This window comes from Apus apus, chromosome 6 (genome assembly GCF_020740795.1).
Source record: "Apus apus isolate bApuApu2 chromosome 6, bApuApu2.pri.cur, whole genome shotgun sequence".
NCBI classification, from domain to species: domain Eukaryota; kingdom Metazoa; phylum Chordata; class Aves; order Apodiformes; family Apodidae; genus Apus; species Apus apus.
In genome coordinates this window covers 31,656,909-31,681,997 of record NC_067287.1, presented here as the reverse complement: position 1 = coordinate 31,681,997, position 25,089 = coordinate 31,656,909, and the positions used below count along the sequence as shown (strand labels likewise).

Sequence of the window (25,089 nt, the reverse complement as noted above, 5' to 3'; positions counted from 1 at the left end):
GGGCTGCTCTGGTGTTTCAGTGCAACACAGGGGAGGGTTGTTGTAACCCTTCATGCCAGAAAGTGAGTTTGGCTTGCATGAATGAATGAATAAACTGACATAAGTGTTCCTAGTGGGTGGCTAAGTCATGCCTTCACTTACATGAATTGCATGCTCACTTAGGACTCTGAGGTGAGTGAAGTGGCCAAATACATTTTGGTTTGGCTCTCATCTGAAGAAAAAAATGTCCTCACACTGCAATACAAGGTCTTCCAAACAATTTTATACTTAAATAGGATGGGTTTTAGTGTGTGATGTTGCTGTTGCAAGGCAGGTAAATTTCAGCTCTGCAGGCTAATCTGATGCTTTCCAGTGCAGGACACTGGCTGTTAGAAGCAGAAAAGCTTAGCTAGGCCCCACATGTAAATACAGTGTTTCTTCTTTCTTTCTAATGTTGAATTTTAAGCTGTATATGCATTCTTTTGCAAAAGCAGACACTTCGTGATTTTTGTCAGTGGCTGATTAACTCATTTATAGAAAGCTGCTGCAGGTAGTATTTCTAAATTCAAAGCTGGTTCTGGAGTTCAGTGCTTTATGGCTGGCGCTTTCTGAGACAAAAACAAATGCTTGCATACGTGGAGTAACTTTGTGCTGGAAGTTACTAGACCCATGATTTGTTAGGTCTTGTCCCAGTAAATGTATGTCTATTTGTTAGTCTGTAGCTGTTCCTCTTTGTGCCCTGCCACAAAACTGTCCAGCTGGCTGTTTCCAAGAGGGAATCTTTAAAGTGAAAGGTGACAATATGAAGTGAAGAGCATTAATCCTGCTTCTAGGTGGCAGACTAGGTGCTGTGCTTTACTGCTGGGGCTGAAGTACAGGGCAGGTTATCATTGCATTGGCATTATTGTCCTGTTCTGCTGACATGACTCCTCCCTGGTGCCTCTGCTGTAAGCAGTGGGATGGCTCCCAGTCTCAGCAGATAAGGCAAAGGGCAAGAGCAAGGTTTGTTATCTCTGTTCCAGAGATAGACCCAGAGCATAAAAAGTGGTGACTTGTCCAGATTATCTGTGACTCCTGAGAGTGCAGTTGCTGGGGCTCCTTATTTCTGTTGCTAGAAGACAACCCTATTCTTGTTAACTGCCTTGTGCTGTACCTCAGTTTCTGGTCTGTATTTTCATTGTTTTCTTCACATGCACAATGCCCTTCACTGAAAGGAGTAACTCTACAGAAAGTTCTGTATCACTCAAATTCCACTGCTTGAATTCCAGTGCCACTGTAAAGACCAGAGTGCACTCATTCTGTCTCGTAAGTGAATGTTTCCACAACCAAGAAACTGTTTCATTGCATTTCTCTGTCACTTGGAATGTAATGGTCAAACTTGTGCCTTTACAAAAAACCCACATCTGGTAAGCACCTATACTAAAAAAGTAAGCACTTCATATGCTACACATTCAGTAGCAGTATCTGTAATACTCCAGTGAACAAAGGTCATTATTCCTGGCTCCTGCTGAAAGCAGAACTGAAAGCTGTCAGTGGATGGTAGTACAGATACTGCTTCTGGCAAAACGCCTTTCCTCTGCAGGAACAGTCATAAGGGCTGCTCCAGCCAGGAAAGCAGCATCCAGTCTCAAAATAATTGGCTGCTTTCCTGAACTGCCAAAGGAGTCAGCTGAGCTTCCAGTACCTTTCGCTAGAAGTAAAACATGGGGATCTATAAAATTTTAGTGTGGTGAAGTTGGAGTCCCTGGGAATTTTTTTAGACCATGCTAATCTGTAATATTTATTAACTCTTGGAAGTGCTTCTGCTTTCCTTTTAAAACTGGTATTTCTCATTCACTAAGAGACTGCTTTGCTGCTTTCTTTGGCCAGGTATGCATCTCTCTGGAAAGGATGCCTGACACTTTACACAGGACGAGGTGGCGAGCTGCACAAAATTGGGGAGTAAGTATCGTGTGTTTATCCTTGTGGTGTTATGTCCCGTTTTCAGCAGAGCACCGTGGTAAGTATAAGATGTGGTGGCTCTTAGGAAATGGAAGCTAGAACAGCAAAAGTGTGTCAATTAGTGATGGATAGGTACAGTACAGGCAACTGTGGTGTGAGTTTTTACATGTTGTGATAATGAGCTGTTACCCTCTGGATTCATAGGTATGTTGAGGGAAAATAGGCCTCCATGACAGATCTGGGTTTAACCTAAAGGGGGGATTCTATCAATGACAGGGGCCTTAGTCTGCATTGCTTACCTAAATCTCTGCTTGAATAATTACTTCATTTTGGTGGAAGCCTTGTGTGTGTGTGTGTGTATGTATCATGCTTTAGAGGCAAGCATTGCAAAGAAGGAAGACAAAGGTAGCTTCAGTGAATCATATCTAAACAGAAGCAAGCCTCATTAAACCTGCTTTAAACTGCCCACAGACTGAGGTGGTGACTCCTCCTGACTAAGAACAAACATGAGTAACATACTTGACAAGCAGCAGGATAACTAGCAACATTTTCTAACCAGAGCAGTACTTGGCTGTTGCACAAAACCTTGTGGGAGGCCTTGTAATTGTCAGGGAAGTGGGACGGTGGGCTGGCCCTGTCTTCCATGGTTCAAAAATGCCCCATGCTCAGCTGGATTTTGTGAGGGGTGACCTGCCAGTTTTCTTTGGTACAAAACCATTGCCTTAGAAGTGTCATCCAGTGGGCTTACTCTCCAGCAGTCTGGAGTGAGGTGTCTTCAACTGGGCTGTGCCTCCCAGCAGGAGGTGGGAGCTCCACTTCTGTTTAACAAGTCCAAGCTACATAAGGATCCAAATCTTTCTTCCACCCTGACATAATTTCCATATGGTGAGTTGGTGGGCCTATTGTTCCATATTCCCTTTGAATGGAAAAGGGTGCTTTGAATTTCATTCCCTGTTTTGGACTCCTCTGTGCTATTATGTTAATGGAGCATTCTGTAGCATGGGAGCATGTGGGAGTGTTGAAGGTTTCCCTAGAGATGTAATGCAGGCACAGTCTGGGAGCAGGCTGGGTGACTGGTCCTCAAGTGACCTTGTGAGTGGGTGCTGGACAAGATTGTGAACCTGGAAGGAAGGCAAATGGAGCCCTTTCATCACCTTTTGTTTTCTTTACACCGTTTTATCTCGTAGAGTAAATGTGTACTTGCCTCCACTTGACTGAAACACCCACACAGGAAGATGTGACAGCTTCACTACAAACCTATAAAGGGATCAAAGGGCCTTTTAATACCTATGGATGCTCTATGAACAGTGGGGTCTGGATTAATTGCTTCTAGGTGATGAGTTTTAGAAGTTCTTCATAATCCTGATTTCTCCCCAGGTTCTGCATGGTATACTCAGAAGTGCCAAACTTCAGTGAGCCCAACTCAGAACATATCGGGCAGAACAAGCTGGTATGTTAAATTTATCCGTGGCTTCTGGCATAAAGTGCTCTTTGTTCTGAATGCTTCCCAGTAGGCTGTGATCAGGTATGACTCTCCTGGAAAAATTTACTTGGAAGTGATATATGAAAATGAGCCAATAATTAGAGTAGCAGATAAATTCCATGTGGAGCCACTATAAGAACACAAGAAGAAAAAAGTCAGTGTCTTTCTGTAAAAATGTGAAATTTTTCTCTCTGATCTGTGTTTTGTTTTGTTGTTTGTTTTTTCTTTTCTCTGAAGGCACAGGGTGAACAGAATAATAGTTCTGCATCAAGTAATATGGGTTCTTGTACTTTTGGGCCACTGGGTAAGTTTTGTCATTTTGTGGAAGTGAAAGGATGAGAAACGTTTAATGGGTTTAAAAAGAAATTTATCTTGCTAAGGGTTCTGCACTGTGGGGCAAAAGTGTACTATGCTCTAAAAAAGACTCTTAGACTTAAGTGCAAGCACTTAAGAATAAACATTTCCTGAATAATGGTTTCAGAATTTGTTCCCTAGAAGAGGAAGAGATCAAGGTGTCTGTATCATGTAAAGGGACTTCACTAATCCTGAATTATTTTTGTGCTTTCAAATAGTATTTGCAGCACTTGAAATTGTGTTTTTTAAACAGCCAGAGACCTTGGCTTTAAAAATGACTTGTTTTGATCTGGCCAGTCAGTTGGCTTTCCTACTAGGTTAGCTCCCCAAAACAGCAGTGGTAGTAGTTTGAATTCCAATATTTGACCTGGCTTAGTTCATTTTGTGATGTATTTAAACGTTGAAACTTCAATAGGAAAATACTTCAGGCTTGAGTGGCTGTAAGCTGAGAGAGAACCTTAGTTATGGCCTGGCTACATGGTGCCCAGTCTCAGCACCTGGTGTTACATAGCTCTGCTGGTGGATGACAGCAAACTGATCCATAACTTGCTGTTGAAAAGCTGTGTTGCTTCAGTTCAGTGACTCCCTGCTGCCTCTTTAGCAACATGATTTTTATTTCTCTTACAAGCCCTTTCTGTTTCTTTGAAAATAAATGCTTCTGAGCAAAGAGAGGCAGTGCTTTGGGGCCAGTCTTCCCTCAGTGCCAGGGTGAAGCAAATAGGTTTTCAGCCCAATTAGCGTGTAGGTACTTCCTTGGTGTCTGCTTTGGGTGGTGGACAGATTTGTTTTCACTGAGCTTGTGCATATCTTCTGAAACTTTGTTTTTCTCTTCCTGCTTCTTGTGTGGTCTTTAAATGCAATCATTTCCTTTGGTCTCTTCCTTCCCTCCTAGTGCTTCCTGTCATTCTCTTTCAGCTCTGTCCCTACCAGCAAGACATGAGCAGTGACTCATGTTCATGAGAACTTGCTGCTAGCTGGGTTGGTTCTGTGGCTGGAATTCACAAGGCAGCTTTCTGTTTCTGTGTGCCTGGTAGCAGGGAATGATGCAAGGATCTTTGCATAGCCTGCTTTTATTTTGCTTGTTTCTCCTTGACTTCTGCTGCCCTGCTGTCTCTGGTGTGTGACCTGCAAGACAGTGCATGTTTCTGAAAGCACCAGTCTAGTTTGAGACTGCAGTCTCTCTCCTGGGCAAAGAATCAGTATGCAGTGCTGTGACCCTTCTTGCTTTAGTTGAGAGTAGGGGGTAGGGATGGAGGGGAGGTAGTTTGGGAGGGGGGGGAAAAGGTAAGCTGTGATTCTGTGTCTTGCAGTACCAGGTGGGCTTTTCCTTCTGGTGCTTAGGGCTTCCTGGCTGCTGCAAACTTAGTGCATTCCCTGTTGCTAAACTTAAATAGGAGAGAAGTGATTTGAGTCTGTGGAGCTTGTGATAACCTTTTTTCTGTCTTTTTAGGAAATGGTTTACAAACTGGACCTGAATCTGGATTTCCATTTACATATAATCATGGCCCCACTTACACAGGTAGTGGGAGAGGCAATGGGCGAGGACCTGTAAATCCAGCACCAGCTAATAGTGTTCAGCCTCATCTCCCTGCTGTCAGTAATGGGAGGGACCCACGCAGAGCCTTTAAAAGATGACTATGCCAAATGTGGTTGTACAGCTTGCTTAAAGTCCACACTCTACTTGAACACTTATTGCACTTTTATTTATAGTTAACTGTGAACCAGTTTGTCCTTTATTGTTGGTTTGGTTTTTTTTTTACCTTCTTGTCTATGGAGCAAACTTGATGTGATCTATTTCTTGTTTTGCTTAGGGAAGCACAGTGAGTCTTTCCCATAAATTAAGGGGGTAGGGGGAGAAGGTAAGGGTAACAGGTTGAAGAGTCTCAATTAAAACTCAGTAGCCTTTGATAAATGGAAACAAATTTTAGTTACATGTATGTATTTTTCTGTATCTGTTGGTCAGCCATATAGCCTTAAAAGGTCTGTTATGTCCTGTGTGCCCATACATTGACTTCCATTAGGGTTAATGGGAGTTCCTTGTTATTGGAAGATAAATGAATGGGAAGAGCAAAGATGCTCTTGTAAACTAGGTGTCCTTGGAATGACCTTAGCTTGTAAAAGCAGTAAGTATAAGGAAATGGTGGTGTCAGCACATAGTGATGTCTCCTGAATCAGAGAATGGATAACCTGGATGAAAGATGAAGGCATGGTGAGTGTCTTGAAGCTTGTCTTCTGATTCCAGAAGGGTGTACACTACGTACAAATTCTCCCTAAACACCGTTATTGCTGACAAGGAAAGTGACACTCATTTTTGCTGTGGATAGAAACTTGGATATCCTTTCTTGCTTTGTATGAAGTACCAGGAGGGGGAGGCTCTTAAGTTCAGATAGTATTGGGGAGTATGATGTTAGTAAGCCACTCCTTGTGTTCAAGGCCAGGATTACTTTGTAGGAGTCTGAATTTCCAGGAAAGAACTGTTTTCAAATGCTGCATTACCCACTCTTCAGTGAGGCTGCCTACTTCTCCTTCCTTCATTCACTTTTCCAAAGGAATTATGTGTTAGATGAAGCTGTATGTGTGGATTGCAGAGGTACTGGCCAAACACACAGCTGCACTTCTGATGCTGTTTAGCTGCTAAGCTTTCCTTCCTCAGTTTTATATGAAATACAAATTATCCTGTAAAGAACTTAACCCCATCATCCCCATCTGGGGAAAAATAACTGTGGTTTTATTTCTGAGATCACAAATGCCTTGACTCTAGGTAAGAGTCCAGTGCTGTATTTCAGATCAGGCTCAAAAATGACTTGGAAGCTGAGGTGTCATACTGGATTTATCTGTTTAACTCTTCTTATAGCTGACCTCTCAAATAAAAAATTGCACTAACCGTTTCAAAAACAAATCTTAACTTTCTGTCAAGCCATAAAGATTTCATGACAAAAGGCTGTTTCTGGATTGTGAGTTGTCTGTTGTTCATGTTAATTGAATCTATTACTATGTCACTAATGTTTACAAGTTACATTTGGTACTTCTGCTTTTGGTACTCTGTCATCATGATTTGTTGAAAATTGCTTCTAGTTGGCAAAAGTTCCTTGCTTAGTCTGAAATACTGCTTTCTTTTTAATGCAAGCATCAGCAACAACAACAAGCTTCTGAAGGGAGGTCTAGAGAGATTGTGCCCAGACACCTGCAGGCTGTTTACCTCTGGTCTTGGAAAGTGCTCTTCTGATTCCTGCTTCCAGGTAGAACTAGTGAAACTTGTCTTGGACACAAGAGGGTGGCATGCCTCATGAGATCACCCATGGGTGCTGTTACAGAAGCACAGTGCCAAGTGGTGAACCAGAAAGCATGCTGTGGCTTCTGGGGAAATGGAGTAAGGAGGTGATATGTAACTCAGGGACTTTAAATTGCTTACTTATTTATATAAATCCTGTATAGTCTAGATGCATGAACCACCTCTTATGCAGTGTTGCATTAAGACATTTGTTATGCTTGTGAGAAGGAAGCCAAGAGGACTTCTAAACCTGTGATGTATATGTTACGTGTTCCAGAGGTAAATGAAATGTAAGTATGGTATGAGAGCTCTGCCTTCCAGTAGTAGCTGTAAAGGTAGCGAGTGGACAGTGCAAGTTACAGCATGCTGGGGACTTCATACTTACTGGGGTATCTCCACCATTAATCTCAGATCCTGGTGCTCTTGGCTTCTCTACAGCATAAAGAAGATTGAAACTGAGGGGAACCCTGTGCTAGTGTGTGCTGAGGTACCTGATGTTTGTAGCTCTATACATTTGAGCTTTTGTTAAGCTAATAATAAACAGAATGCTTGTTCACAAACTCCAAATGAAAAGTGAGATGGTTACTGCTGCTAAGTGGCATAAGATTAAAAATTTGCTTTCAAGTGGATGATTGGGAGGAAAAAAAGGAAGAGGCTGGTCTTCATGTTCTCAAGGTTAGTAGCATTCCTGCCTCCCTGTTTCTTATGTGAAACTTTAAGCTTATTAATAATTTTTCACTTCTTTGCAGGGGAAATCTGTGCCCTGAAAAATCGCATGGACCTAAAGTAAATATAATCAGGAATTTTTCAAGGTCTTCTGATCTTCCAGTGAACCTAAGACAAAGTTATTTCCCTCTGAGGTATCAATGTCAAGATAGTGCATTCTCAGCTTGCAGAGGAATGTGGGAGCCTACATGACATCTGTTTGGATCATACCACCTTGGTGTACAGACACAGGTGCATTTCTCTGTGTAAACAAGCAGTTGCCATGAATTACTCTGACACTGTGGGGCAGTTCATGGGTGCCCAGTGGTTAGGTCTTTAGGGAGTCTCTTTACAGATATCTTCCCAAGATATTAAAGGTCAGGCTGCCGTTAGGGCAATCCTATTCTAGGTTATACAGATTGCCAAAGGAGAAATAAAACAAACTTCTGGAAGGTGTTTGCATGCCCAGACACAAACCACTCAGTGCTACAGTGCAGCTGAGTAGCCCTGAGACGCTTGAGTCGACATTCCCAGCTCTCATCACCCCAGAGCAGCTCAGCTCCTCTTACCTGCCCTAACAAAAGGACTGATGCCAGAGTACAGCCATGTGGCAGTGAGGAGAGTTTTGCTGGCTGGCTGCTGCAGTTCTCCATGTGTTCTGTCCACCCTCAACATACATCTTTCCAAAAGTAGAAAAGCAGTCCTATACCCTGAAACACTGTCCTGGGTGGCTGGTGGGGTCATGCACTCTGTGTCCACAGTGAAAATGAGAAGGTGCTGTAAGAACAAATTGAAATGCTGGGCCAAGGTGTGTGATACACAATCACTGCTTTCACAGCAGAAAAACCACAGTTATTTTTCCCCACAGTTAGTTTTGGCCTGAACTTGAAACTGACAGGTTGCAGTCCTGTGCACCCCAGTGATGCTGAGCAGCAGCAGCATGGGACAGATGCCTTTAAGGGAGTGTGTGCTGTGTGTGCCGGGCTGCTGCAGGCTCTGTGCCATGGCTTTCCTCTCTCAGAGGACACCCTTGGCAGTGTTCCAGGATTGTCAGACATGTAGCTCATGCGTGTTTTTGGACCCAGGGGAGTGCTTAGAAAAATGCTGTACCCTGTAGCTCCTTGGGGCTTTGTAGTGGTTAACGCTCGTGTTTTGCTAAGGACCTGGCTGTGCTCTGGTTATCTGATGCAATTCATGTCCACATCCACAAAACAAAGAACAATTTCCTGTTTTCTAAGACGGTTATCATCATGCAGCTCTCCTAAGTGCTGTTAGGAGTAGGAATTGGGGGAAGCACTGGGGATTTGAGAGTTTCTGGGTAAGTTTTCTGAGCTGCTTCATGGCCTGTGCATTCTTGGCTACCAGGTTGTTCCCCCTGCTTCTCTAATCTCCGTAGATTTGCCCTTTCAGACATACTGGCTATTCTTAACCCTTGAGCCAAGCAATAATTTGCTCTGCCTAGCGAGGGCTCTGGCAGTGCTTTTGAGAGGGATGAGTGCTCTTGTTAGCACCTAGTTTTTGAGCTACAATTGGGCGATTTGGGGAGTTGCCCCTCAGTCCAGTGCCAGGACACATTCCTGAGGAGGTTGCAGGGCTGTGACTCCCTGTGGTGGCACTGAGGAGGCTCTGTTGGTGCTTGCTGTAGAGCTAACAATGGCTGTGCCAGACCCTGGTGCTCCTGTCACCCTGCCTTGCTGCAGGGAGATCCTGGGATGGGTGTCCAGCTCAAGGTGGTCTGGAGCACCCCCAGGGTGAGCTTTGCAGTAACCCTCCCCCAGCCCCTCCACCAGAGCTGCAGGTGGAGCAAGGGGCATGGAAGGTGCTGTGCATGGGTGCCAGAGGTGCTGGTGCCTGCAAGGTATGTGTCTTCCAGGGGCAACACGATAGCTGCTTGGTGGTTTGTTTTAGTTGAAGCTATGGTCCCCGGTTCCCTCTGGAAAACGTACAAAACCAGGGGCAATTGTCTGAAAACAGATTGAAATTTGCAGCAAAGCCCTTCAGGAATTTGTTCAGAAATGCTCTTTTTGACTTCAGCCTTAATCGTGCTACTAATTCCTTTATTCTTAATTCCACAGAATTTGAAATTGTGGCTCTTTGTAAGGATTATTCTTTTTAATCTGTGTAGTGATGGACATTTGCGTGTGTGTGTGTGTGTACAGAACATATAGAAACACACAGCATCTTGTAAATGGGATGGAAAAAATGAATCCTAAACAAGCTGTTGAGTAAAGTACAGAGGATGAAGTTCAAAGGGATTAGAAAAAAGTTTGGTAATGACTAAGGGGAACACTTAAGGACTTAATTTAACTTCTTAATTTCTCTAAATTGCTGATGTTTTTTCTCAGCAACAAAGCAATGCAGTTGTAATAGCTTCATCTAAAACCACCCTCCTACCCCCCAGCTGATAAAAACTGTCCCAATTTGTATGTTTCCTAGGGGGCAACATTAGAGAAGGAGTAAAACATCAGGATTTAACTCAGGAAAGAAAATTAGTGTGCTGTAAATGTACTTTCAGAACTAAATGCTTCCTTACTACAGAAGTTTAAGTGGGATGGTATCTGCTCTGCAGAGTGGAGAATCTGAGGCAGTATAGTTACTGCAGGGCTGACTAGCTGCTACATGTTAGATAAATTGGCATATAAAAGACAAAATTGGCTCACTACATCATTAACTGAGACTCCACAGGAGTGAAGCTGCATGTTATAGTGTGTCAGCACTGCCCTCTACCAAAGTTTCTTCAGGTTGGTGGCCAGAGAGTGAAATGGTCTTGCAAACTAGTAGACAACTATTTGGGAAATTTGGAACCACGCTTGCCCAGCTCTGCTGAATGCCCTGTGGGCATGGCCGAGAGACAGCCTGCTGACTTCAGACATGACTTGGATTGGATCCTGTGCAGGCAGTAGGTTGTCACTGAAACTAGGATGAGGTGGTAGGGCAGATCTAGCAGATACCAAATTCGTAACTTGGGAAGACGCTGAATGCTGTGGAAAAGCTGAAAGCCACAGCCAGTGTGGAGATTTTTCTTTCTAACTCAAGAGACATTTGGGAATCCATATTCCTAAGCTTGGGTTCTTTGTTGTTACGTGTTTGGTGCTGGTGCTGCCGGGTCGTAGTGTGGCGTCCGTACGTACCTGTTTCATCCCCTGGCAGGTGGGGCAACTGCTTGTGCAGGACCTGTGAAGCTTTCTTTTAATGAGGAAAAGGCAAAAACTCACACATCCTAGCAGGTGCGAAGTGCAACCATTAGCAACTGACCTGTAGAGCTGGTGCTTCTGCTCAGGTCAGATCCTGCTGTGTGTTCCCTCGGAGGCAGAGGGATAACCCAGATCAGGATAGCTGGAAGATGCCAGGGCAGAGACTGTAGCAGAAGGGCTAGTGAAGCCCTGGAGCACACTGGTTGGTACTTGCCTTGTGGGTAGATTTTTAAAACAGTTGCACAAATACCTGTCAGGAGTGATTTGGAGAGAGGGGAGTTGATTCTGGCGTAGGGCAAGCGTGAAGATGCATTAAATGATGTCCTGTAGCCCTTTCCACAATTATATGATTTATGCATTAGCTTAATTTTTGTAATTTCCTCCTTCCTAGTTTGATTAATAGGGAATTTTCTGTAATCAAGTTGAGCATGTAACTTGGAGAGATGAGGTTTAGGCTGATTGCAGTAAAAATCTACATATCCAGTCTAGCAAAACTATTTTTATCTCTAAATTATGCAATATTTTCATGGAACTCTGCAGCCTACTTGTATTTAACCTTTGAATGGAGTGCTCTTATTTTTTTCAGATCACCTAATGCAAACTTTATAAATGGGTTTTTTAATTAGGACAAACTCACCTGCATGCCATCAACTGAATTATTAGCAAGGCAGAGAAGGATCACCAATGGTGCTGTCAGACTTCAGCTGAATATGAAAAATGTTTAAATGCCAAGAACAGAAGTTGCCAGGAAATAACTTGAAGCACCAAGTGCTGGAGGAACAAATTAATATGACTTATTTTAGTTTCAGAAATAGTGAGTTGAAGCCTGATGTAGATAGACATTTCTATGTGCAGTAGCAGCACTTGGCTATGCAACAAGACTGACAAAATCAACACAACCTTCTCTTGAAAAAGAAAAGATATAATGTTTAAAAAAGCACTAGATAGGGAGAGAAAGAACTTGATCTACTCTACTACGTGCAAGACTCCGGTAAGCTGTTCTTGTGCTGTTGCTTATCAGAGTTGTCTGTGATGTGGTTTGGGATGACCTTGAAGCAAGAAACCCTTGAGCAAAAGCCTCTCTTGAAAGCCTTTTGGGAGTATGTGCAATCTAGTTTCATTTTGGCTGTGCTTTACTGCTGGTAGGGGCTATTGCTAGGGACAGTGAGACTAAATGCTCTTGCTGAGCTTATTTTCCCCAGTACTGCAGGAAATCAAAGGTAATTTTTAGAGGAAGCGGGACCTAAACCACCAGTAAGTCAGTATCACGAAGCCAGTAAGAAGGCTGTGTCAAATTGGGAAAATTGCTGCAATAAGCTTCCTATAGCTTTGTTAGGGAAGTGGATTTGTGGAAGCCTTCTGTGCAAGTTCATCAGTATTGTAGCTGACGGCATGAGTGACAAAAACCTGGGTGCAACTGGCTGGAAGCCAAGTGGGAAAAAAGGTGCATTGATAATGGATGCTCTATTGGATATCTGGAGACCATTAGACAAAAACTGTTAGTAAGTCTGTAATTATGTGGTTTTGTGGATGTGCCTCAGCAGTCTATTCTCACTGGGCTAATTTTCATGGAATCATGGAATTGTCAGAGTTGGAAGTGACCTCTAGAGATCATCTAGTCCAACCCCTCTGCTAAAGCAGGATCTCCTAGAGCAAGTTACTCAGGAATGCATCCAGGTGGGTCTTGAATATCTCCAGAGAAGGAGACTCCACAACCTCCCTGGGCAGCCTGTTCCAGTGCTCTTGTCACCCTCACTGTAAAGAAGTTTTTCCTCATATTTCAATGGAACTTCCTCCGTTCCAGCTTGTGCCTGTTGCCTCTCATTCTGTCAGTAGGAACTACTGAAAGGAGTCTGGCTCCATCCTCCTTGCACCCACCTGTTAGATACTTGTAGGCATTAATAGGGTCTCCCCTCAGCCTTCCCTTCTCCAGGCTACAGAGTCCCAGCTCTCTCAGCCTTTCCTCATAAGGGAGATGCTCCAATTCCCCAGTCAACTTTGTTCCCCTCTGCTGGACACTGCAGTAGATCCCTGTCTCTCTTGAACTGGGGAGCCCAGAACTGGACACAGCATTCCAGGGCAGAGTAGAGGGGGAGAATGACCTCTCTCAACCTACTGGCCACATTCTTCCTTACACACCCCAAGATTCCATAGGCCCTCTTGGCAGCAGGGGGACACTGCTGGCTCAGGGATAATGTACTACCTACCAGGGCTCCCAGATCCTTCTCCTCGGAGCTGCCTTCCATCAGGTCCACCCCTACCCTATATTGGTGCATGGGGTTCTTCCTCCCCAGTTGGAGGACCCTACACTTGCCCTTGTTGAACCTCATCAGGCTCTTCTCTACCCAGCTTTCCAGCCTGTCCAGGTCACACTGGATGGCAGCACAGCCCTCTGGAGTGTCACCACCCCTCCCAGTTTGGTATCATCAGTGAACTTGCTGCAGATACACTCTGTCCCCTTGTTCACCTATGTTGAACAAGACCAGACTGAGCACTGACCCCTGGGGGACACCACTGGTTACAGGTCTCCAACTTGACCCTTTTTCTATTGATTTACTGAAAAAACCTCGTTACCATTTATCACAGTGGCCAAGTTGAGTTCTGCTTGAACCTTGGCCCTTCTAATTTTCCCCCTGTGTAGCTTCACTATATCTTGGTATTCCTCATAAGTTGCCAACGCCCTTTTCCAAAGGTCATAAACTTTCCCTTTGTTCCTGAGGTCCAGCCAAAGCTCTCTATTTAGCCAGGCTAGTCTTCTTTCCCCTCTGCTCATCTTTCAGGTCCTGGGGATGACCTGCTAGCTGCTTATAGAATATTTCATCAGTCTCTACATCCTGGTTGGGGGGGTCTGTAACAAGCTCCCACCATGATGTCTGCCTTATTGGCCTTCCCCTTGATTCTTGCCCATAAACAGTCAACACTACCATTTACAATGTTAAGTTCTAGGCATTCAAATCTATCCCTAACATAGAGGGCCACCCCACCACCTCTCTTGCCTTGTCTGTCCTTTCTGAAAAGTTGGTATCCATCAATTGCAGCACTCAGTTGTGCAGGTCTTCACCATTTTTCTGTCATGGCAACTATGTCATAGTTTTCTTGCTGTACAATGGCCTCCAGCTCCTGTTTGTTGCCTATGCTGTGTGCATTTGTGTAGATGCACTTCAGCTGGGCTAACTGTCCTGCCACCTTTTAGGGGGACAAGCCCTGATTCCCACATGACCACCCTCAGGCACTTCCCTAGTTACCAGACTATCACAAGCCCTCATGTCTTCTCTATCACATGGATCACCATCCCCTACCTCCATTGAGACAACAGCCTGCAAGACCTTGCTAGCAATTCTACCAAAAGCACTGGCACGCAGCTCCCAGGCTTCTCTCCTATTAGGCTGGTTTCATCCCCATCCCCCTTCAAACCTAGTTTAAAGCTCTTTCAGTGAGCCCTGCTAAGTCTTGTCCCAGGATCCTTCTTCCCCTTTGGGTTAGGCTTTCCCCACCTGTTGCCAGCAGGCCTGGTGTCCTGTAGATCAACCCATGATCAAAGAAACCAAAGTCCTGCCAGTCACACCAGTCTTGGAGCCAGGAGTTAATCTGCTGGCTCTTCTTTATCCCCTCATCAAACCTGCAACTGGTGGGATAGAGGAGAACACCACTTGTGCTCCTGATCCTTTAACCAGCTGTCCCAGGGCCCTGAACTCTGTTGCCCTTGGACTTCTGGTAGCTACCTCATCACTGCCTCCCTGAAATATCAGTAATGGGTAGTCATCAGAGGGCTGAATCTAGGGTAAGGAGTTTTTTCCATATATCCTTAATCCTGCCCCCAGGGAGGCAGCTGACTTCCCTAAGAAGTGGGTCTGGCCTGAGTATAGAGCCTTCTGCTCCCTTTAGAAGCGAGTCACCTATGACAAGGACCCATCTTTTTTTCTTAACCAAGGTTCTGATGCAGGGCACGGTCTGACTCTGCCTTGGTGGCACTTCCAAGTTTGCTGAATCATCATCCTCATCACTGTTTGGTTCCCCTTGCAGAGCATCATATCTATTTTGCAAGGTCACCTGGGGAGGTACAACAGTTTAGAATTTTTTTGGGTGCTGTGAGCAAATAGATCCTTCCATGGCCATGGCTATTTTGATGTCCAGAGCTGGTGAGTCCAACATGCAGTTGTTATCCCAGGCTACTTCTTCAGTCCAGGTATGAAGGAGGCCACTTAGAAATTAATGGAGGGTGATGCACACAGTCTGTGATCAGAAGTAACAGCCTGTTGCAGGCTGTCAGCAGGGTGCTTGGTTGGTGATGCACAGGAGGACACCTCCCTGGCACTGTATGTTTAGGGTACTGCAGGAGTTTCCTCTTCCTCCAAAAATTTTTGGTTCACTTCAGCCCAGGATGTGTAGGCTTTGGGTTGGCTTTTTTTCTCATTTCAGGTGAACCTGAAATATCCCTGCTGTGCAGCCCTGTGTTTCTTCTGGCTGCCCTCTCTTTTACCTGTTCTGAGATAGTCTTTGCTGGCAGCCACAGAGGGGCCCATCGTCTGTCCCACCAAGCCTTCCCTTGCCTGTTGCTCACCTTGCTGTGTGATCACTTGCACTCCTGCTTACACCAGTACTCACCTTCTGTAATATAATTCTGATTTGTCTCTGACAGGTTCTTACTCACTGAGTATTTGTCAGGTCTGTTTCTGCTTGTTCCGGCTCATTTCTGCATTACAGAATTATTTAATTGCCCAGTTAGAGCCTGGTTGCCCTCCCCAGGTAGGTGTGCCCTCCTGTGGAACAACCACTCTGCCCACAAGCCCCCTTGTGGAGTCCACTCGAGACAGAGAAGGCATCTTGTGCATCGTTGTCCCAAGTTGTTCACAACTGCTGGCACTCTGGGCTTCAGATTCAGCCTTTCAAAAGACTTTGGTAACGAAGAAAGGAACATTTTTTTTCCTGACTGCTGCAAATGAAAAAGCTTTTCACTTGGGAGTTGTGGGTCATATTTATGGAAATGGAGCAAGCACTTGAAATATTTATAACGGTTACAGAAGCGATTGAATCTATCTTTTATTGATACGTATTTACATGCCCACAAAAATCCTATTGCACAGTAGTTGAGAGAACTTTATTTAGATTTAGTATTTTGAAGTAATTTTTTAGTGCTTTTTTATTATCCGTGGAGTGCAAGATTCAATATTTCAAGTAGAACTGTCACCAAACAGCCGGAGGTTTTAAAAAGATTTTTATTTTACGTAAAGATAAATGTTGAAACCACATTTTTCAGAGGCACCATCTGTTCCATGTTGACCTTAATTTTCTGGATGAGTGCTTTTCTTCAAATGTTTTAAGTCTTGTCTACATTTCATTTGGTTGGGAGTGTTTAGGTTATTTGTTGAACAGGAAATCAGATATTCAGAATGCAAACACACCATTACATTACAAATTATTCCCTTTGTATAATTTAGCAAACTGTTTTGTAAATATTCTGCAGACTTGCTGGGGTAGCTCTGCATCTTTGACATCTGGTGAGTTGGCCTTGTGTGGAACTGGATGTCTTTTGAATGTCTCTGTCATGCCTTGCACTGGGAGATGGGGTGCAGGACACCAGGAGAGAACTGTGGAGTACCCTTCTAAAGGGTAGTTTTTGGGGACAAGGAGAGGATAAGAATTTGTTGGTTGGCTTCATGGCCTTGAAGGATTTGCTGTTGGGGCTGTCTAAACAATACCTGATCCTACTAAAAAGGGGTGGGGGGGGCACTAAAATAGCTATATATATGGATACTTATACACACATGTATATACATATGCATTGTTCCCACAGGACAGTACCTTTCTTTCTGCCTTCAAATCCTTCTTGCTCTTATATTTTCTCTCTCCTCTCTCTCTTTTTATATACATATATGATCTTTGCCTTCCTTGGCCTCCAGCCTTGCTGTGTGGCTTGTCCAGACTCTTTTGGCTCCAGCAGTTCAGCTGTTTGTTACCCTGCACCTCCAAGGGTTTTCAAGACCCTGCTTGTCCCTGCCTGTCTCTGCTCTTTCTGCCCAGGATCTGCATTGCAGGCTGGGCACCTTGCCCCATCCGCAGCTCACCTCTGATCAGCCCCATAGAAGCTTTTTGGTGCCCCTGGACACTGTTCCCAGGGGGCTGTGGCTAAGACCTGTCTATGTCAGATGTTGATATGTGGTCCATCTGGGCTAATGCTGACCCACAGTAACAAGCATTTTAGTGACAAAATGTACCTTTTGCAGCGATGGTGACATCTTGGGTTTGGATTGTCAGTAGGGTTGTGATCCTGCTGTTACTTTTTTTTTTATATGTAATGTACCAGCTCCTTTGGCCCCTGCAATGTTTGTAGCCCAACGCAGAAGGGATATTGAGACCTTTTTTTCCCCTCTGAGTATGGATTTGGAAATAAAACTAATGGTGTGGTAGAAAAAGTGATACAATTTATTTTTTTTCCTGTGCTTCAAGAAATTCCCAGAGGGGAATGCTGTAAGGACTGCACTCTCTGAAATTAACCAGCTGGTTTCTTTACAGCTCTACTGTGTAAGTGCCTAGTAAAGCCCATTGCAATGAGATGCCAAGATGTGGGGGTAAGGAGCTGAAGAATTAACAAAATATCTGCATAAACCAAGACTGCAGCATTTCCAAATACCAAAGCCAGGTCTCACCAGGTTGGCTGGGTTGGGAAATACCTGTTGCTACACCAATTTTTGAAGGAAGTGATGGAGCTGGGATGAGCAGCTGTTGGACTTTGTGGCTCGTGGTAGTGGCAGTTTGCTGCCCAGAAAACCATGAAGTGCTCTGCTGCTGGATGTTTAGAGGGTTCTTGGATGTGCACATGGTATGTACCCCAGCCAGGCCCCACCAAGTGAGAGCAGAGGAGGCAGTGGGTCAGGTCACCTCCTGCCCTTCCTCCCCAGCATGTCCAGGGGCCAGGACTCTCTTGGGAAGTGGGGACATTGCATGTTCACTCCAGGCTAGCTCAAGCTATTTTAAAAGGATCTTTTTCTAATCTGTGCTATAAAATAATTAAATTAGATCTAGGATGAGTACGTTTTGTCTCTCCTAGTTATCTCTGGTATCTAGATTTACATCTCTGTATGCAAGGACAGGAGTGATTAATACAGGGAAAAAAAAAGTCTGCTCTCCACCACTAAAAAAGGCATTTTCTGTTTTTTAAAAAAGCACTGAGTCTTGCAAATGAGAGGGGTCTGGGTTGTTTTGGTCTTGTTTGGAGGTGGTGATTTATAAAATAAGTAAAAATGCACATTGTAGGTGGGTGAAGAGTAACTCAGAACTACAACATCAAAGCTGTCCCTTGCACCTGCAGGATGGGCTTTCAGAAGGCAAGGGGTCTGCCTTAACTGCTGGAAGGTCAGGTTTTAATACTGTAATTAATCAGAGTTTCTTTTTTTTTAATTATTTTTTTCCCCTCCCAATCTACTCAACAGGGACAGAGGAACTGTTGAAGAAAACCATTAAAAGCAGGACTCCTCAGCAGAGCAGGGAGCCATTCCTGGGCTCTCCCAGGGGTGAGCAGGCAGGAGAGGGCTCAGAAATTGTACTTTGGGCTGACAACAGCACTTAGGACTTCAAATACCACTCTGGGACAGAGTGAAACCTCTGAACTACTGCAAAGTTGGACTGTGCATTTGATGTGGAGATCTTGGGGGAGACAACGGCTGACCTCTGCCTGCTGACTGCCCTGGAGGCACAAAGCTTCATGGGGATTCCCATTCAAGGGTTACAAACAAAGTTGAATATCCCAACATTGAGCCTGAATTTGCAGTAAAAAGTTGTTGGAGTCTACAGCAGCAGTGGGTAAGTGAACAAGAGCTGTGTACTTTTCAAAATACCTACTTTAAAGACAGTATGTCCTTATCTTCAACAGAAGGATGTTTAGTTTTACAATCTAAAAATACATTTTGTTTCCATGCATCTGCCTTTCTACAGTTGCTTAAGGAGACCTGACTTTGGTAGCATAATTCTGGAGTAAGTGTTAAAATCACTTGGTGTATGTTCATTGTGTTTTTGTGGATAGGTTCATAGCATGAAGTTGTTCAGGGTTTGAGCAAATAATTATTTTGAGGCAAAACAGCTAACTTTGATGTGATTTAAAGAGGGCATTCTGCAAATACTGCCTTTGCTTTGATATATCTGCACCGTGTGGGTAAGTGTATTAAAGATGACCAAAAGTATTCTGACCTGCTGGGCTGTGAGTTAAATATGAAGTCACTGGAAAACTATTTGGAATAATACAAACGTTGTTTCTTAAGTTGAAAAGAGAGGGTTGAAAGCCAAATGCTTATCCATGGGAATGCCTGAACTACCACAGTAAGTGTAAAAAATACGTGTTGTGAATCTGTGGGGCTAATGGGGGACTCTGCTTTCCACTGGCACATGGAACAGGTCACCACTTAGAATAGCAAAAGCAACCCCATCCACCAAAACCTTCAAACCTGGCAAAAACCTCTTGCCCAAAATCTGTGCTCACTTTTCATTGCTAGTACTTTCCAGTTTGCATTGAGGCAAAATCCCATTCCCTGCTGTCTGTTTAATTTTTCAGGGAGATTGCTGTGCAGCCTGTCTCACATGAGGAGGCTGGTGTGGAAAAAGCTAGTGGAAAACTGTCAGGTGAAATGGGGAGGCCATGCGGATGTTGCTCGTGTTTGCCAGGTTGAAACAAGCTGCTAATTAATGGGAGCATTTGTGTATGGCTTGAGTTTTGCATATATGATCAGGCATAACCACACTGCAGATGAGGAAGATAAACTGACAGGCAGGTGGGCAGCTGGAGGTGACCACTGGGGGGGTTTATAGTGAGGTTATTGAGGGCTCTAGAGAAGGTGAACACGAACTGATTTCTTTTATATCCTGGTCTACAGCACAGAAGGAAACCTTCACCTCTGCAGATTCAGTCATGGCCCTGCCATCTTGCTTGCAGCACTCCAGATGAGAAAATGAGCCCTCTGACCACAGGGTGCCCTCCAGAGCCAGCTGCCCGGGTCTCACCATGTTCTAGGAAGCCTTGGCAGCAACTCTGCTCCCTGCCCAAAGGCTGGACCTGCTCTCCTCATGGGGCTGGGGCAGTACAGGGATCCCACTGCTCAGTGAAAATCCAAGCTTCAAAATAACTACCCAACGTTTTGAAGATGGGTGGACAAAGCAACAGAAAGGTTGGTTTCCTGGGCTTCTGAGAACTGTCTTAATATTCATTTCTCACAGTAAGGAATTGAAATTGCTTTTTTTGAATCCACAGTTTTTATAAAGCATGCTCCCCTCTAAGGAAGTTGCCACAAACCCACATGTTCAAAAACCGAGTATCATTTTTCCTTATTAGACTCTGCTGTTATCCCATGTAATCTCTGGATTATAACTAATTAATGTAGCTACACCTAATTATTGAGCTAGCTACAGGTGAGAAGGAGCTTATTTTTAATGAGATTTTTGTTTGATGGAAATTAATAGATTCTCCAAATGGCATGTCCTTTCATCCAGAATAATTTGCCAGGAACTGGATATTGTAGTGACATAGATTCTGTTTTATTTTGTTTGGGTTTTTTTGGTGTTGTTTTTTTTTCAAATCTAATGCCAAACACAATGTGTGCTTGGTTGACTGCTAAGCAGCAGAGTGCTATTTGAGAAGAAGCTTTGAGTATTTTACTGGGATTCCCAAATGTGAGAAACTTGCAGTGCAGACAACAGTGTAGAGATATTAATGCTTTGGTAGCAGTCATGTGGCAATGAAGTCACTGCTTGGTCATCTGGGAGAGATGCACTGTATCTGTCTAGTGCATTTAAAAAAAGCCCTAGACCAGTGTACAGGTACAGCATGCAAGCAATCCCCAAGTGATATTGCATTGCAGAGGTGATTCTGACCTACAATAGGCTGGTGCTGCTGTGCCAGAAACAATTCCTTCCTCACCTCAGTGGCATTAGTTACCGGGGCATTTTAACCAAAAACTGAAAGAGGAAAAGGGTGTCCCTTTTTCTGGTCTCAGTGAGATCAAAGAGCAATGCAGTCACTGTAACACTGGTGTCACAACTTGAAGCCAAATATAGTCCTAAACATTATTTGTTGGTTGCAAGACCAAATGCAGACAAGTAGTTTTCCCACTTACTATGGAAATAACATTGTTTACTTGGCATCTGGTTATTAGACATTATTTCCTTTTCCTTTCCTCTCCCAGATAAAATGAAGATCTTTTGATTAGCAGCTACAGTAAAAAGTGACTGATTTATTTGTGAGAGTTGATGTTTGCCAAATACATTGCTGTGGCAAAAGTACTGTTTGTTATGAGATTGTGCTGGGTCACTTGTTGATGCTATTTGAGGGAGGGAATTTAGTTAAAGACACGGGAACAGGATGTTCATTTTATTTCAGTACTTGTAATCCTGAGTCATCTCTGATAGCTGATGAAATACAGCAACTCACATCTTAGAGCTTCTCTTAACATAGTTTGAGGATGCTGTAATTTGATAGAGGGTGGAAAAATACATAGATCTGATCTTATGCAGAGAAGTTTATTTTACTTGTCACTCTCTGTTGAAGCCCTCTTAAACTTTGCACATCTGTGGCACTTTACTGTGTCTTTGAATATTTTGTAGTTAGGGTGAAACAAGAGCTGGTGTGTAGACAGCCCGTGGGTGCTGGGACTCAGTCTCAAGTAGGTGGGTTCTGGCTGTGGAGACCAGCTGGATTGCTGCTTGGTTGGTCATGTTGACTGCTGTGCAGCTTGCTTCCACTGCAAAAACAGCAAGTCCAGAGGTATTTGGTTGTGTGCATATGATGTAAGGAAGCAAAGGAAAAGTCATCTTTCATCTGTGACCTTGAATTCAAACATTAGGTGAAATTCTGGGTATAATTTTACCCAAGCCTGTGCTTCTGTGGGAGTGTGATTATTTACTCTGATTATTACTATCAGAGTAGCATGCACCATCAAATGTGTATTATTATTATTTGAATATATTTATTTTATTAATTTAGTGCTGATGACAAGATCCTGAATTTGAGCATATTTCCTCTTAGGAGCATAGAGGTGTTTCAAAATAATTTGCATGTATCACTTCAGCTTCACTTTTGCTGCCTGCTACCCTGACTCTTTAAAAGCACAGGGTACTTACAGGCAGAAAGTAACTAATATTGGCTCTCTTCAAAGCTGTGGGAAGGATTTATGTCAGAAGGATGTAATTACTAGATTTGGAATTTGATCAGGATGCACAATACTGCTTGAAGTGAGGGAAAATATTGTAGGGTGAACATTGATCAGAGGATATAAGGATGCAGTTTCACTTTTAATTTGGATGCTTACGTATTCAGTAGTGTAGTTAATGTTCTTGGTACCAGGGTGAAAAGCTGGCTGAGAAAAGAAATTCATAACCTTCATCTCATGCAGTTGTTGGTTTTCTCTAGGGATCCTGCAGATCCAGCATAGCCAGGTTTGCTCTGGCACTGGTGCAGTAGTGTACCTGTCCAAAGGCTTCTCTCTTCACCCCTTCGCCTCCTGACATTCCCAGGAAATGTGTGTGACCAGGCAGCAGAGCAGCTCAGAAGGCTTCTTCACCCCTTTGTAGGACAGTACAATGAAGACAGGGAACACAGGTAAAACTGTATATTAAAATTATCTGCAGTCAAACAGTGAAATACATTCATCCCTTCTGGCACTGCTGCTAATTTATATTTAAAGCAATATGAATTTCATGAGCATTTTAAAAAGTCATATTTTAAATTCAATTTGCTGTCAACTCATTTGATGTTTTGTGTAAAGTCATTTCCCGTAAACAGGTTATTGAATATCAAAAGACTTGTCTCATACATAATTTTTTTGAAAGAGATAATAATATAATAAAGATGAGAATCTGTCCCTCACGTGAGTCATCAAGCACCTCCTGCATCACTGCAGTTCTTTGGTGCTTTCTTTATCACAGTCAAGGGAGTGTCCTGGGCAAGGAACATTTGAGAAACAGTCAACAATAATAATACTGTTTTCTAGGTTGCAGTAGGTTATTCTGCAGTTAGCTTCTGATATATAATATATGAAGAAAGACATTAGTATATTTTTTTCCAAATATCAAAAAGAGAGTTGGAAGAAAATGGATTAAAATACTTCAAATCTGACAGAACTTTTGAGTTGTAGAGCTCATGTAGTATAATGGACTGGGTAGTGTAAGTAGATATGTTGAAAAGCTGAACATGTTTGTTAAAAATTGCTGAAGAAATAATTGCTGTATTTTTTTGGCATGGGATTCTTATCTGTGCTTGGAGGTTGCTGTCATCTGGCAGTTGCTGTGCTGTGTAAAACTAAGCATCAAAGCCTGTATGAAGCTGAATCCTTTGCAAAAAGAAAGAAATTGGCCTCTGGATGCCACAAATTTCTCTTCCAAGTGCTGAGTAATGTACCTTGGGTGTAAGCATATAATATCCAAGTAAGCTGCTTGGGCACTCAAAGATTTGCTAGATTCCTATCAGAGTACATCCAGCCAGTAAGGTTGGAAGAGATTTTTATTAAGTCATTTATTTAAACAAGTTCTGTTGTGAAAGTGGGCATCTCCTTCTGTCTTTGGAAACTGCCAGAAGAAGTAGTTTTCAAATTTTGAATCCCTTGTATCCTAGTTGCATATGGTGCATCAATATAACATAAACACTGAAATAGTCTCCGTTCTATTAAAAGCCATTAGGGGCAACTGGACATTGCACTGAGTAGAATTTAATTGTACTTTTGGCTTTCTCCAGCAAACTGCCTCCTAATTGATACAGGTTTGAAGTAGATTTACATCTTAATAACATTTGAAGTTGAACTTTGAAATCCCAAGCTCCCAGATTTTCCCAAATCAAAGTTTTTTTTTTCCCAGCTGCTGATTGCCCTGGAAGGATTTGCATTTTATTTCAATTAGGGAAGGAAGATTCACCTAATTGCTGAGCATCAAAATACCCTAAAGGTAGACTTCATGAGCTTGAGGCAACTCAGCTGAAGCCTCTGTAGCAATTCTGAAACAGCACCATCATGTCCTATCTCTGAACCCACCCCAGGGCCCCTCTCTGCTTGTTTTTGAGGTTTGCTGTGCATGTCTTCTGGCACACAGAGATGTGGAGACTGGTACAAGGCTCAGATGGAAGAGTTGTCCAGCCTTTCCCCTTCCCCATCACTTCTGGGCTGGCTTCAGATGTGGTACCTGTGGCCAGAGCTTTCTCCTTCTGAGCCAGGGGTTTCAAGCTGGGTTCTACCTGCTGCAAGCCCATGGGCTGAGCTGGTGGCAGTGGTGTGTCCATGGTTACATATAGCCTCTGTCAGCTACGTGTGTTTCAGTAAATTATTAATGTGGTTAGAAAAGACTTGGGGGTTGAAGAAAATATGTGAGGTTTGTAGGCAAGAGATCAGAGCAGACCCATGCTGCAGGGGCAGCAGAAAAGGATGAGTCCTAGTGAAGGCTGAAGGAAAACACTTTTACTGCAGAAGGTGGAGCATGGTGGTCACCACCAAAAGGAAAAAACAGAAGCTTGTCTTTCTGCTCTGCTGGCTTTTGTAGTTGTTGGGCAAATTCTCAACTGTGAGTATTGCCTCTGTTTCTTTATCTTCAGTGAAACTGATCTCACTTAAGACTTAACAGGGATGTGACATAACTTATGTTGCTGAGAAAAAGGTTCATTATGAGGGATAGATAGGTGTTGTACAAATCCTGGGTGTTCATATGGTAGCACCTTCCCCTGTGTTACTTTTATGAAGAAAGTGAAACGAATCCCTGAGGATCAGACACCTGGACCTAAACTGAAAATGCTAGACACCATTGCCTTGATCTGATTCTTAGAAAAAATTCAGAGCAGGTAGAAAGTGGAGCATGGGCCAGGCAGAATGGGGAAAGTGGGAATAAAGCAGCTTTCCCCAGCAAGTACAAGGCTTTGAAAGAGTAGGAGTGTAATGTGTGCTGGTAATGCTGAAGCCTGCAAGTTAAAATTGTTATAATATGAAGTAAATCCACAATACCCACAGCAGGAAGCTCAGTGCATTACAGGGGAATTAATACAATATTTCTGTGGTCAAAACGTGGGGTCTGCTGAACAGCGGCTAAATCGTCTGGGGAGAACCTGGCCAGCAGCTTTGTGTTCCTTTTGAGCTCTGAAAGCATTTGACATCTCCTGTCCACCTCCATGGAAAAGCAAAAGAAAAGCATCCCAGTGCCTGTGT

At 43.5% G+C, this 25,089-nt stretch overlaps 1 protein-coding gene across 25 annotated transcripts in view; it reads left to right on the top strand.

The window, feature by feature from the left end:
• Positions 1-25,089, top strand: part of NABP1 (nucleic acid binding protein 1) — a 100,320-nt gene that overhangs the window by 1,675 nt on the left and 73,556 nt on the right. For 21 of the 25 annotated variants that reach the window (XM_051623249.1, XM_051623242.1, XM_051623240.1 and 18 more), the window contains exons 3-9: positions 1,849-1,920; positions 3,298-3,370; positions 3,641-3,707; positions 5,208-7,985; positions 18,358-18,727; positions 19,792-20,082; positions 22,320-22,508. In XM_051623249.1, the coding sequence (XP_051479209.1) occupies positions 1,849-1,920; positions 3,298-3,370; positions 3,641-3,707; positions 5,208-5,392 (397 nt within the window). In that variant the 3' untranslated portion in view covers positions 5,393-7,985; positions 18,358-18,727; positions 19,792-20,082; positions 22,320-22,508. The remainder of the gene's footprint in view (positions 1-1,848; positions 1,921-3,297; positions 3,371-3,640; positions 3,708-5,207; positions 7,986-18,357; positions 18,728-19,791; positions 20,083-22,319; positions 22,509-25,089) is intronic. The other 4 variants (XM_051623231.1, XM_051623241.1, XM_051623246.1 and 1 more) reach the window with 4 other exon arrangements.